General features: G+C 55.4%; 1 protein-coding gene across 5 annotated transcripts in view; it reads left to right on the forward strand.

Moving 5' to 3' along the window:
* The window catches only part of Sh3pxd2a (SH3 and PX domains 2A), a 204,255-nt gene that overhangs the window by 173,408 nt on the left and 16,539 nt on the right, over positions 1 to 14,308 (forward strand). For 3 of the 5 annotated variants that reach the window (XM_005063487.4, XM_013113282.3, XM_040743344.1), the window contains 3 exons: positions 4,262 to 4,375; positions 7,779 to 7,862; positions 12,383 to 12,500. In XM_005063487.4, coding sequence (XP_005063544.1) covers positions 4,262 to 4,375; positions 7,779 to 7,862; positions 12,383 to 12,500 — 316 coding nt within the window. The remainder of the gene's footprint in view (positions 1 to 4,261; positions 4,376 to 7,778; positions 7,863 to 12,382; positions 12,501 to 14,308) is intronic. The other 2 variants (XM_005063488.4, XM_013113293.3) reach the window with 1 other exon arrangement.

Raw genomic sequence — 14,308 nt, forward strand, 5'->3', positions numbered from 1 at the left:
AGCACACTTCCTCTAGCGCGGCAAAGACTCGGAGCTCTCGCTGAACTCCCTAGCTTTAAGCCCTTCCTCATCGCTAAAGTGGGACACTTAATGACAATGACATTATTTCTCGGTGTCCTGCAGAATGAATTAAGTGGCCTATGTCAGGAAATGAGCATTCTTACTGTATGTTTGACTATAACTGTGTAATGCATGCAGATAAAACCCTAGTCTGTTCCCATATGTACACGTGCCCACCCACACACAGATGGGCATACATGTATAACTCACCCGTCCCAATATAACTCCGTCCATACACACACAGACACTGCAGGAGAGGCACAGGCATTGCAGTTGCACCTGGAAATCCCACAGGTGCTCTGGCTCATGCTAGTTGGCCATACTCAAGGGGTCTGGGTCCTGTTTGCCCCTCAGTAGAACAGCAGTGACTTTGGTCAGGAACCCCACTGGTGTCCGAGTCAGTGGCATTTAGGAGAGGCCTGCCAGCAGCCATGGGTGGGAGCAGGTGGACACCTCTGCCGGTGCCCACCCATGCCCACCTAGGCATGGGTCAGCCTATCCATCGTGGTTTGCTGGAGGTGCCCACAGCTGAGCCAGCTTTAGGCTTCGTTCTAGAGCCATCATCTCACCTGGCACCAGGGGGTCCTGGAAGCTACCCAGCCCAGTCCTGCAAGTGTTGGGGCTGGAGTAGAAGTCTAGACCCGTGTTCCTGGGCGGTGCTGGCCACTAGGCTGTGAGGATGATGACAGTCAGCCCCAGGTCCTGCAGCCACTGCGGGGAAAATGAAGTCCTAAGCTGATGTCTAGGAAAGTGGATATACCTGGGCCTGACACATCACATTTTAGAGAGGGTACCTAGAGACAGTGTGAGGTACATAGGAACCTGGTGATGCTCTGCCAACTGGGTACCACTGTCATCCATTCAGCCTCTTAGCAAGTCTTTGTCCAGCCACCAGACCAGGTACAGAGCCTGTACAGCAGACGTAGGCCAGAGAACCAGGCCTGCCCCACCCCAGGGGCCTCCTCCATCTCCATCTCCGGCTCCACAGGGAGGGAGGCAGCAACATGTACAAGGATCGTGCCATAGGGGCACTAGGGAAGAACTCAGAAGCCTCCAAGGGAGATGGGCTTGATTCCTGGGCTGCAGCCCCTTGAGACGGGGAGAAAGGCCCACCCAGGAAGGAGGGGGTAGGAACAAGAATCTGGTAGACTTAGGGAGCTGCCTCCTGGAGTTCAGATACAGACTGATTGGATGGTGCTGATAAGAAAACCCTCCTTAGGAAAGTCGGGGTTCTAGGCCTCACACTGAGACGAAAATCCCCCTCGGCATCCCCTACAAGCCCTCAGCCTAGAGAAGGGGCATTCAACCTTAGCTCCTGCCCAGGATGACTTAGAAGGGTTGGGAGATAGTCACCCAGCCTCCGAGAGACCACCAAACCACCTGCCTTCCTGGGGCTTTGAGGAGTTGCTTCAAACGATAGTATTGGCAGCAGGGATGCTTTGGCATAGAAAATGTCCGTCATGAAAAGATCTTGACAAAGCCTTACCTAGATGCCTCCTCAAAGCACATCTTGTTTTGTCCAATAACAATAAAAGCCCTGGCCCCAGCCCAGATCCATCCTGGGGAAATCCCAGAAGAAGGTTCCTGTGGGCCAGGCTTTGCAGACACCTCTGTGGCCTACTGCACTTTGACTTAGCATCGATGAATGAGCCTTTGGAGGTCAGCGGGAGAAGGGTCTGTGAGGATGAGATGTGGTGTCACCACTGTGCTGTCAGCATTAGAACCTGGGGCTGCAAATGTAGGCATGAGCTTTGGTTTTCAAGAGCCTCTTGGAAACTGACCCCAGGTTGGGTACTGTGGCTAACTATCCCTTGCATTCTTGGGGATCCACTTGGCAAGCAGAATTGATACTCAAGCCTGTGTAGGCCCCCCCCCCAATCCAGCAGAGGGAGGAAGGTTTCCACTTCAAACCTAAGGCCAAGGAGCAGCTGACTACCTCCCTGCTCCCCTCGTGAGTGGGCAGCCAGGGCTCCTTGACACCTGCTAGCCATCTCTGCAAAGAGTAGACAGAGAACCTGTTTGAACATCAGAACGCAGACGGCCTGGCACTTCTTGACCAGCCTGTGATGCTCAGGGGCCCTCCTGGTTCAAGCCAGGACACAGTGGAAACCCTCTCTTCATATCCCTGTCAGTCTTCTCCACCCTCTGACAGCGTAAGCGCCGGCCTCACTACCGAATGTCAGGACCCCTAAGGTAAAGCGGAGGATGAGGGAGGCACCGCCATCCCGAGCCTGGCCTCAAAGTGAGCACCTGTCTCCCACCGCCCCTAGTTGTGCATGGTGCTGAAAGCATATCCTGTCAGTCCCAGGAAATGAGTCACCTGGAACCAGTCATCAACCAGGAGCTGATGAGTCCAGTCATCTGGTGCCCTGAGCATTACCAGCCTCTAACCTGCCTGTGACTACCACCCGGTCCCAAAAAATGGGTACCAACACCTCCCTTTCCAGCATTGCTCCGTGGCCTCAACTAGTCTCTCATAAGCCAAGTCTCACTTCTGCCTTATGTTAGTATTCAGGAGTCTGTACTGGCCTGTCCTTGGGGTTCTGACAGGACACGCCCTCAGCTGCTGCCTCTGAGAGTACCACCTGTGCACATTCACTACATTCCCTTTTAAAAGGGCCCTGACCTCCCTCCCTCCCTCCCTCCTTTCCTTCCTCCCTCCTTCCCTCCCTCCCTCTTTTCCTCCCTCCCTCTCTCTCTCCCCCTTCCTCCCTCTCCCTCTCTCTCCCCTCTTTCCTTTCTCCTCCTGCTGCTCCTGTCTCCAGAGGCTGGTCTTCCCCCTTCCCTTTCCTCTATTTATGATCCTTTTTCCTAATTGAAAACAAAACAACAACAACAATTTTTAAAAAAACCCTCTGCTTGAACCCTGTCGCATGGTGCTCTCTCTCTCTCTCTCTCTCTCTCTCTCTCTCTCTCTCTCTCTCTCTCTCTCTCTATCTCTCTCTCTCAAGCTGATTTTCTTAAATTACAACACCTTAACCCAGAGACCCATCATCTTGTAGACCAAACCCAGTTGCCTCTTCCTGCCCAAGGGATGGCCTGATACAAGGGGCCTTTGGGCCTCCAAGAATGTTTAGATGAGCCGCCCCCCTGGAGGTTGCCTGTGTGGCCTGGTCTTGCCATCACAGCACAGAGGGCCGGCCCAGGACTTGGGTTCTAGTCGAGGCTGTATAGTTGCTCCGTGCCATGGGGAAGGAACCTCCCGCTGCCCCCTTTTTCACCCCTGCAAGAAATGAACACTCTGGTCTGTGCCAGGCAGCCCGCAAGGGCCCTGGGCCATGGGATTTGAGCTAAAGAATTGGGCCAACTCTGTCAGTGGCAGAGGAGACCTCAGAACCCCAGGTAGTCAGTGACCCAGCTGAGACCTTTGAGGCAAACAGGCCACGGCCTCAGTGGGCAACCCCGGAACATCCTAGAAAGGCGGGGATAGGTAGTCCCGGACTATTTGGAAACCCAGGCTTGTTGTAAGGTACGTGGGGGACTTAAGACCTAGGAAATGACCTGCGTCCTCAGGCCATGCGGAGGACAGAGGAGGGACGGGAAGTGTGATCGGGGCGAGCTCCCCTGCTAAAGGTCTGAAGACAGGCAGGGGCCCACGATGAGGGGCATCAGACGTTTTACTCCAGGACTGATTTCTGAATGGATGAAGAAGTGGGTGAGCAAACAGCATTCGTGAACAAGAGATATGAACGAGCCTTTGTCATGGGCACCGGTTGCCAGAGTCCACGTGAGGGTGCGGTGCCCACTTACCGTGACTGCAGGGTCGACACGCTTCGAGAGTGGCTGTGGCCGCTGAGGTAGAAGCACCGCTGACTGACCGCCGACTTCCGGTGTGCCAGTGAGGCTGATGGGAAGACAGATCCCAGGCCGCTGGTGCTCAGACAGAACCCACTCCACATTTCCCGAATAATGCATTCCACGTGGGGGAATACCTCTGTTTGCACTATTTAATGTTCTCATCAGATGTGCATGACAGTGGGCGGAGGTCTCTTGGACCTTCTTCTCAGGACGAGTATTTGTCTTTTCTGCTACCGTCACTCTGGGCATTGCCCGTGTACCCAGGTGGTCTGGCTCGGTGCCTGGCCTCTGGGCACGCCTTGCCCTGTCCTCTGGCTACTCCTGCCCTCTACCATGCCAGCACCCAACCTGCCACCACCAGACCGCAGGCACTCACAGCCTGTTCTCTCTTGTCCCTTTGCAGGCTGGTGGTTTGTGAGCACATCTGAAGAGCAGGGTTGGGTCCCTGCCACCTACTTGGAGGCCCAGAATGGCACACGAGATGACTCAGACATCAACACTTCCAAGACTGGAGAAGGTGAGGACCTGTATGTTCTTAGGAGGGTGAGGAAGCTGGACGGAGGGATTTGAGGGGCCCAGCCCCTCCTGGAGACATTCTTTTACCCAAGCCCTTCCATTGGGATTCACTCACGGAGACAAACCCACATGGTCACCTCTGGCCTGTCTTTGTCAGTCCCCACATAGGGCTCAGAACAGGGAAGAGTCTCCTGGCTTGTGGACCTCAGACTTTGTCAGCTTTGGGGCAGAGAACAGGCTTAGGACTGGAATGTTATCCCCCAGAAACTCCCGAGTTTCTCTCAGCTGCTTCTACTCCCAGCTCCTCACTAGGCTCCTGCGGCAAAGACCCCAAGCGGTCACGTGGGCACAATTCCTGCTCTGTTTCATCCCACCCCCACCCCGCCCCACCCTGGACACTGACAGCTGCCCAGTGGTACAGACCAGGCTGGCCTGTGAGATACCTCTCAACTTCCCAGAGACTGGGGCGCTCATACTCCCATGCAGGAGTCTTCTCCATGCGTTTCAGAGAGACTGCCTCTGCCCTCTGAGCCGGCAGCATCCCAGCAAGTCCCAACCTTCCGTGTCCCAACTCTCTGCTGCTAATGCTTTCCAAATCTCCTGTGGCAGCAGGAGTCCTCTCCCTAATGGTCAGTCGGTGGGAATGGTCCAGATGGCTGTCTGAAGGCCAGAGAGACGCAGACTACCCACAGCCCAGGCCTGCTCCTCTGCCCCCTTCTCCCTGCAGCTCATAGAGGGCCAAGCCTCGTTCGTTCTTCCCCACGATGTTAGATGCTCTGTTGGGGGTTGGGACCCCACCCTTCTTGTGCCAGTGCCTTATTCCAGCCCTGTGATTAGAGGAAGGACTCTGGCCAAACACATCCTTGTGCAGGGCTCTAGAGCCTAGGACCCCTTGGGAAGAGCTGGGGCATTCAGACAGAGCTGTTCCCATCCTGCACCCTTGAGCCTGTAGCTAACTCCAGCTCTTTCGGGCCTCTGAGCTGCGTTCCACCCACGCTGGCTGCAGTCCCCATACCTTGCCACCTACCCAGTGCCCTATTCTTCGAAGCCTGCCGGGCCTCTCAAGAGTTCAGCCCTGGCCTGGGCTACATGAGACCTGCTTTAAAAGAATAAAGAGAAGCCGGGCGTTGGTGGCACACGCCCTTAATCCCAGCACTCGGGAGGCAGAGGCAGGCGGATCTCTGTGAGTTGGAGACCAGCCTGGTCTACAGAGCTAGTTCCAGGACAGCCTCCAAAGCCGCAGAGGAACCCTGTCTCGAAAAACCAAAAGAAAGAGAATAAAAAGATAAAACCTTTCAAAAGGCCCCAATGCCAGTCCAGGAGCAAACCCTTGTCACCTACCCGGGGAGATGACACATATGTCATCTTTCTAATTGCAAAGACGTTTAGTCACCTGCTTGTCCTTATCAGGTTTGGGTGCAGGTGGACTCACTACTGTGCCATGGCCTGTCTGAAGCATCTGGGCTTGTCAAGGAGAGTGTATGACACGTAGGCTGCCCCAGGAGGAGCAGGGCAGAGGTGGAGGCCTGAGACAGAACCAGGCGGGGTAGGAAAGTGTTTAGCAGGCCTGGGTAGAGTGGCGTGGGCATTTAGCAGGGAACAAGTGGTAACAGGCTGTTCTGTGGCTGTGATAAACACCATGACCAATAGCAAGTTGGGGATCAAAGGGTTTATTTCACTTCCAGGTTGTAGCTCATCAACAAGGGTAAGCCTGTACCAGAAACACAGAGGAACACTGCTTACCCTAGCATCTGCTCAGTTAGCTTTGTTAAACAGCCCAGGGCACACACACACACACACACCAAGCCTAAGGATGATACTGCCCCTGGTGGGCTGGGCCCTCCTACGTCAATCAGGAAAATGCCCCCATGGCTGCCGTCCAGTCTGATAGAAGCAATCCCCCAATTGAGATTCTCTCTGAGTTGTGTCAAATTGACAGTTGAAGTTATAAAACGGGTTGTGGAGGACTTTTAGCCCCGATGGATTAAGAATCAGGGGGCAGCCCGGGTAACTTCTGGGTTCACGGGTGTGTGTGTGTGTGTGTGTGTGTGTGTGTGTGTGTGTGTGTGTGTGTGTGTGTGTGTATGCATGTGTACACCAAGAATGCTGCTGCTCTGCATGTCTCTAGGAGGGCCTGTGTGTCAGCGCCTGTAGCCACACTGTAATAACCTCCTATCCGGATCTCCGGGGCCTGGAGTGCGACTGGGCTGGGGCCCACCCTCGTAGACTATTGCCTTGGCCGCTGTAAGAAGTAGTAGGCTGCAGGCCTAGAGAGATGCCTCTGTGGTTAAGAACACTGATTGCTTTTCTAGAGGACCTGGGTTCCATTCCCAGGACCCACAGGGCAGCCCACAACCATCTCAAACTACAGTTTCAGGAGATCCAATACCCTCTTCTGCTATTGGTAGACATACATGCATACACATAAAATAAAACTCTTAAAAAATAAGAGGAAAAGGGAGGAGGTTGTATGGACCACCCTCCTCAGAGAGCAGGCAGATACTCTCAGGATTTACTGGATTTTTGGCCCAGATGTGTGTGGACAATGTTACTTTTATTATCTCTACCAACTAGCCACCCTCCCCAGAACTAAGCAGTCTGGCAGCTTCCTTTGGTGCTAGGAGGTGAGGCAAGCTGGCACCCTGGGACCCTGGTCCAGTGCTGTTCCCTTAGGTGTCACACTGGGGGCCAGGCCCAAGCCTGAGGGCGCTTGGGAACTCAGTGCCCATCTGTAGTGAGGCAGGGAAGGTATCCAGGCAAAGCGGTCTTGAGCAGTGAGCCGCTGGGGAGCTGTGGGCTTTGTCATCAGAAACAAAAGGGTAGCATAATGGAACAGGGCCTTGCCTGTGGCATCCGCCCATGCGTGTTTCATTCAGCAAACCTTTCCTGGGCCAGTACCTGGCATTGTGTAAGGCCCGGGGACACACAGGTACAAGGCAAAGTCTTCGCCCTCAATGGACCCCACCTAGTGGGGACCAATAATAAAGCCAAGATATAAATCAGCACAGAGTGGAGAGCTCTGACCCGCTTTCCCTGGGCACCCTTCTTCCCTCCCAAAGTACCTGGCCATGGTGACAAGTTGACAGGATAGCAGCACTACCCAGAACTCCAGGAGAAATGGTTCCTCCTTCTCTGGGAGCTGCTATTGAGGGCCTTCCCATCTCTAACAGAGCAGGACCCTAAACCTGGGGGTAGAGGCTGAGGGGCTTGGTCGAATGTGCCTGGACAGGGACACCTCATCCAGCTAGGGTGTGCCCCTTGGTTCGGTGTAGGTGACGGTGCCTGGCAATATGGACACATCTCCCTGTCTCCTCCCCTCCACCATCCCTCTCATCCCCATCTCCATTCTCTCCACCGGTTTGGTTCGTGTGGGCCGTGGGCACCATCACCATCTCTCACGCCAGTGTCCAAGAGACGCAAAGCCCACCTGCGGCGCCTGGATCGCCGGTGGACCCTGGGCGGGATGGTCAACAGGCAGCACAGCCGAGGTGACCACAGGCGCCTGCCTCTCCTGCCTGCAGCCGCTTGTCTCTCACTAACACCTTCTCCTCTGCCTGCTCTGTCCTCTGCCTGTGGTCTCCTGACTCACCCAGATCTGCCCAGACTTTTGTCTCATTCACTGCCGCTCAGATTGGGGACAGGGCCTTGCTTGGGGATTAATTGGAGGGGCACACTAGGGGTTGCTCTGGCTCGCTAGTGCCCTGGGCATTGGGGTTGTGGGGCTGACGGTGAGTTTATATGTTCCTTGGAAGGGAAGAGAGACATGAGGGAGGTCCCTGGGTCTCAAAGGAAGGCATCCCTGTCCTGGGAGATCGCAGCTTTCCGGTCCTGCCAGGACTTCCTCTCTTGTCTTTTATGACTGCCTTCCACTAGGAAAGATTCCCTCAGCCACAGCTCTCCCGCCAGCTGCACTACCATCCTACAGCCCTTCTCCACTTGGAAGGGCGCAGAAGCCAGACCCATCATGGCGCCAAAGCATTCCCCAGCCAGCACTGCTGAGGGGCAGTCCCTCAGCAGCAGGGGCAGTGGCCTGTAGGTCTCAGGAGGAGCTCAGTAAGGGTTCCAGGAAGGCCCTGGGCTGACTAGGGAGCTGACATCTGCTGACTCAGGGCTGTTTGGCCCAGTCCCTTCCCAGCACGCAGGGATTTGTGGAAGGAGTGGGGGAAACGGAGGGATAGCCTCTGGCAGGGATCTATGGAAGGAGTGAAGCAACGGAAGGAAAGCTTCTGGGTGTACCCCTAAGCATCTGCAGGCCTTCATGCTGGTGGGTGGTCAGTGTCTCTTGTCCCCCAGAGAGGAGGGCAGAGTGTGTACTTGTTGTGGCGACAAGACAGCTGGAAGCTGGGACGGGTGTGTAGCCTCTCTGGAAAACGGGGATACCCCCGGCCTCAACACCCTCGCTCTCAAGGCTTGTCCCCAAATGACAGTGTGTTTCGGTGCCATCCCCAAGACTCGGGCTACAGAACGTATGGACTTCAGGGTGGCCACAGCCACAGCCACAGGCTGACTCAGAGGATTGGCCATAAAGAACCCAGCTTGTCCTAAGGCAGGGCTTAACGTGGGCCCGGGGAGCTGGCACAGGCTGCCTGAGTTGGGGAAGCAGCAGCAGGCCACATTTAAAGCAAAAGCCACCCTAAAGCCAGGAGGGGGGGCAACTCTGCCAAAAGGCTAGGGTGGAGCAGGGCCTCCAGCTTTAGTGGCAAAGACAGATAGGATGTGGGCCCAGATCACACAAAGGATTCAGAGGTTTGGCCTGTTCTGCATACCGTCACTTACTGAGTCCCAGACATGCCTTTGCCTGCATGACTACACAGATGCAATAGAGACCAGAGACAGGCCCACACATGGGCCTGAAGGCTACAGGTGTGACTAGTACTGCGTCATATCCAACTGCCACAAACAACGCATATACATAACCCTTCATAGCATTAAGACACGGTATAAAATGCATGCAGATGTTAGATGCCCAAGTGACCCCAGTTCTGTGGTCACCCATACACGAGCAAAGATGCGCCATAACTTCATTATCACACGCCTCCCAGCCCTAGTCCTATGAAGTGCATTAAATCAGGCAGCCGAGGAGGGCTTGCAGAGGGCTGTTGGTGGGCACCACACTAAGTGGAGGAGCTGGAGGGGGGAAGCCAGCAGTAGGTCAGTAAGTAACTAGATGAGAAGAGCCAGTGCTTCCCGGAGCCTGTACTCCCCATCCCTCAGCTGGCCAGGCCTTTGGAATCAGAGGCCTCTCTAGTGGAGGAGTTGGAGGGGCCAGGAGGGGAGCAGAGAGACTGCTGACAGAGGGGAAAGTGTTTGGAAAGAGGAGGCTTCTGCGGTTTGGAAAGTGCAGGGCTTCCAGCCCCTGCCTCCCAAACTGGGACAGGCTGTCCACCTCCCCCAGTCTACCCACCGACCCACCCGCCCGCCTCCTGGCCAGCCGTCATTCACCAGGGCAGGAGAGCCATCAGCTCCGCGCTCTGATCATAGAACCCAGAAGCCCTGACCAGCCCCCAGCCACCTCAGTCTTCCCTCAAGCCTGTCTCTTAAAGGGGCATCTCTTCCAGAGACCAACTGCAGACCCGCTACCTAGACAGCATTTCCATCTGTCTGAACATCCTCTTGTCTAGACATTGACCATGGTGTCTATGGCCAGGTCCAAATAGGGGGAACGGTCTTTGCTTATCGTCAACCCAAGACCCAAGTCACCTGTGTCAGCAGGAGGTGGATTACATCCCTGTCTCTCCAGCCAAACTGAAAACCACCTGTCCAAAGAGGCAGGCAGGCAGAGGTGGTCCCCCTGCCTCGCCCTATCAGGAACCAGGGCCTGGACTCTTCTCTGGAACCCTGCATTGAAAAGGACAGAACAAGCCTCTGTGCTGTTTAGAATCTTAACTGGGAGAGCATGACATCCCCAGTGTCCCCAAGCACAGGGACTCTTGTGGATGCAGCCGCTTCACTGGCCAGAAACAATATCCATGGTTCTCCCTGTGCCCCAAGGGACTGGTCATGGACCCCGCCCACCACACACACTTAAAAGGTTGCTGTGGCCAGGCTTGGCATCCAAGAGGCTGGACACATGGTCAAGGCCCTGTTCTCAGTCACGGGCCAGGGCAGGGTTTCTCTGATCTTCCCCTAAGAAGGGCTGTCATTTTCCTCTTCAAAAGCAACCTTGCCTAGGAAAACTTTCCCGATAGCTTCCTGCTCGAACCACGGGCTTTTAAAAATAGCCTGGCTAAACAAAAGCAGAATGTGGAGCCCAGGCATCGCCTCCCTGGACCTCAGGCCCTGCATTCCCAGACCTGGCGCTGTCCCTTAGCCACCGCCTAGGTCAGGGTTTACCGTGCCCCACTGGAAAATGGAGCTGGGTTGGCCTCGAGCCTATGGAACTTCTCCAAGGCCCTAGTCAGAATCTGGCTGGGCAGGTTCTCAGGCAGTGTTGGCAGCACTCCTGGGCAGGGCTGGGATGGAATCTGCAGGCCCCGAGCAGAGCCCTCCTCAGCTGATATGGTAAAGGGACGCCCAACGAAGAGCCGCGCAGCCTCCCGAGGCCTTCACTCACCTTCTGCTTTGGGGCGGCCTTTCAAGTACGGCCTGTGGTCCATCCGTTCCATCCCACAAGCTGGCAGGACAGCTGCCTCTGCCTGAGGGAAATGCTGTTGGCCCAGCACAGGGCTGCAGACAGTATCCTGATAACCCAGGGAGAATGAGCAGCTGGCCCTCCCACAGCAGGGCTCTGCTCTGGCAGTGCTCTCCTCATCCCCATAGCCACCCAGAGGTTGAGGCAGGCTGCCCATCAGGCCCGGTGAAGGAGACCAGGGGGGTGGGTACCACGGCTGGGAGGCCAGAAGCAGCAGGATCCTGCTAGCTTTGAGCTTCCGCACAAGCCTCGCGCTTAGTCCCTGCTCTTCCTGCTTCCCTCCTCACTGACAGAGTCTCAGCCTCTGTTGCAACAGCCTCTCCTGCTGTGTGCTGGGAACCACGGTGAGTGGTGACCTCTAGCAGGGTTCAGGGCGACCCTCCTAAGGGCACCTCCAGAAAACCACTTCTTCCAGTGGGGAGGGTGCAGTATTTTCCTCCCTGGGCTCCACGCCATCCTATAGACAGTCTTAGAAGAGGCAGGTGGCCTCAGCCAGTCAGTTGCAGGTTCACCAGAGGGCTTGGTGAGGTCAGGCATGGACCTCGGCAGATGTGGGGGGCCTGAGCAAAGGTCCTTAGGGATGCCCAGGGAGATGCCTGCTGCTCACCCTTCCCACCAAGCTCTTTCCAGGATTCCAGCGCTATGGGAAAACTTGGAGGCAACCCCAAAGGCACACAGGGAAAACAGAGCACGCAGCTCTCCGGGAGGGGCTGGTGGCAGGGCCCTTAAGGTCTTCCTACCCTTGAGGGTTTAGCAGCTCCACAGCCGCAGGGCCTTCACCTTACCTGCAACCACTCCTGTAGAGCTGGCTCCGTGGAACACTCCAGGGCTGATGCCGAGTCTGATGTTAATAGGGCTGAGTTGCTCAGTGAAGGCACCCCTGGAAACATCTGGAAGTCAGACTGAGGGAGCAACTAAGAGGCTTACAGGGCTGGCATCTTGGGTATGGATACAGATGGGACATGGCATGTCTGAGTGAGGTAGGATGGGCTAGGGTTCTCAAGGCCTTTGGAAGACACCTCGCATTGGCCTCCATTTATTGACTTAGACTCTAGGAAAAGCAGATTCCCCCAAACTCTGGGCACCAACACCCTGGCTAGCGGACCTTCTTTCTTGCTGCCCTAGGCTGTGCTGGGCACCTGGCATCCTGCCTGGCTTTGGCTTGTCCTAGGAATAACAGTGACCGCCCCCCACCCCCACCCAGTGATTCTTCCTCTGCTCTCTGAATCCTGCTCCTTCCTCTTCTCTGGAAAAGCCAGTGCTGGCCCAGGGCGTGCCGAACAAGACTAGGCCGGGGCGTAGGGGGATGGGAGACAGGATCCATCTGCACCACAGCCTCAAATAACTGTGCTCTCTTACTCTCCGGCCCACTCGCAGAAGAGAAGTATGTCACCGTGCAGCCCTACACTAGCCAAAGCAAGGACGAGATTGGCTTCGAGAAGGGCGTCACCGTGGAGGTGATTCGGAAGAACTTGGAAGGCTGGTGGTACATCAGGTAGGACCCCGGCTCCTCTCAACAGCTCAGAACAAAGTAGCCGATGGAGGGTAGGTGCCTCCTAAAGACAGCTCTGCTCAGCCCACCGACTGTCTCCTGGGACCTGAACGCACAGGCTGAGCCCCGGCCAGGAGGGCACTGGGGCCAGCTCGGCTCACAGGCTGAGTTGCAGTCCCTCACTGTGCTCCTGCCAGGAGGCTACATCTGAGTCTTGTTTTCTGCGTCCACCTTGGCTGCCTGGCCAGCTCGTCAGCCTTCACAGGCCCTGCTAAGGCCCAGCACGCTGCCTCTGTTGTTCCCAGCTCAACACTCAAGGTCGCAGGCACAGGCCTTCTGCATCCGGGTTCTTGGTGGGTGTAGGCCCTTGCACTCTGCAGGGCGGGAGCTCTCCCTTCTCTCACTCTCTCAGAGCCTAATAAAGAGGTTCGTTTGGGTGTGTGTGAGGAGCGGAACAAGATTAACTCCGGGGATCTTGTTTGGTCACCAGCCGTAGACCTGCCTTAAGTGCATTTGTTCTGGAAAGTTCCTTTGGAGCAGTTCAGTTGTGGGGAATTTGCTCAGCTTCTCTCTTCTGCTTGCAACCCAGCTAACAGTCCCCTATGTGAGCTGCAGGGACAGCTGCCTCAGTTCCCCACATCCCCACCCTTGAAAAGGACATTGCCGTGTCACAGCACCCGGTGACATCCATCAGTGTGGCTCAGAACACAGAGAAGCTTGGTGGTCTTAAAGTTATGTCTTTGCTGCCGGGAGGATGCAGGTAACTGAGCCTTAGTGTGAGCTGATGGGACATTGCTGCCCCGTCCCCTTTGTCCTGTGCCTGCCAGTCTGGAAGACTGAGATGCACCTTTCTATCCTGTTAGATGGTGTGGGCTGTGTATTCACTCGTGAGTTATCCAGAGCAACCACCCCTGGCTTTTATGTTCTCTAAGCAGTGGAAACTGGAACCAACTGCAAATCCGTCAGCCACAGCCGGACATGGAGAGGCTAACATAGCCCAGCTGGCTGGTGGCCTATGTGTGTTTGTCTAGAAGTGATCCCCGTAGCTGCTTTTTATACTTTGGATTTTCTGTTTGTCCATCTGTCCGTTTGTTGTGTTTTTAAGATAACAAATAGCATCACTCTGGGCTCTTTCTAGTTAGCTATTGTCCCAATAGCTTGGTTCTTTCTAGCCAGTGAGGACTTGAATTGAGAAAGACCCTAGTGATCCCATTCTACCTTAAGAAGGCTGCCAGATACCGTACCCTTAAACATGCTGTTTCCCAACATTCCAAGATGTGTGTTGATCCTCATTTCCTGTCTTTCTTTTCCTCCCCCAGCCTGACACACACACGCGCGCGCACGCGCACACACACACACACACACACACACACACATGCACATGCATACTCACACTCCTACACATTCCCTCTGCAGCCTGCATCTCGGGAGTCAGAGCTGGGAAACAGCTGTGAGAAAGTTGGCCCAGACACACAGCCACCCCTGATACTGTGCGTTGCTCTGCCTGCCGTATCCTGTAACACAAAGGGCTGTGAAATGGGACACCCCGGGCCACACTGCAGGCCTGACTGTCTATCTCCCAGCAGCCCCTCTCCCTATTCCTTCCACATAACAAGATACCAGCAAGTGTTTCAGCTTTTTCTGAGCTTCAAGAACCCCAGACTCTGGGCCTGGTGTCACACACTTCCCTCAGGCCCCTCTGCTACCTGTAAGCCTTGGCTACCTCCGTAGAAAGGTGAATGTACACGTTCGTCCAGTGCTACTCTCTGCTCTTAACGGCCTCTGCCTCTGTTTGTTCCCGTCACTTCCAG

This window comes from Mesocricetus auratus, unplaced genomic scaffold (assembly GCF_017639785.1).
Source record: "Mesocricetus auratus isolate SY011 unplaced genomic scaffold, BCM_Maur_2.0 Super-Scaffold_4256, whole genome shotgun sequence".
In the NCBI taxonomy this organism is placed as follows: Eukaryota; Metazoa; Chordata; class Mammalia; order Rodentia; family Cricetidae; genus Mesocricetus; species Mesocricetus auratus.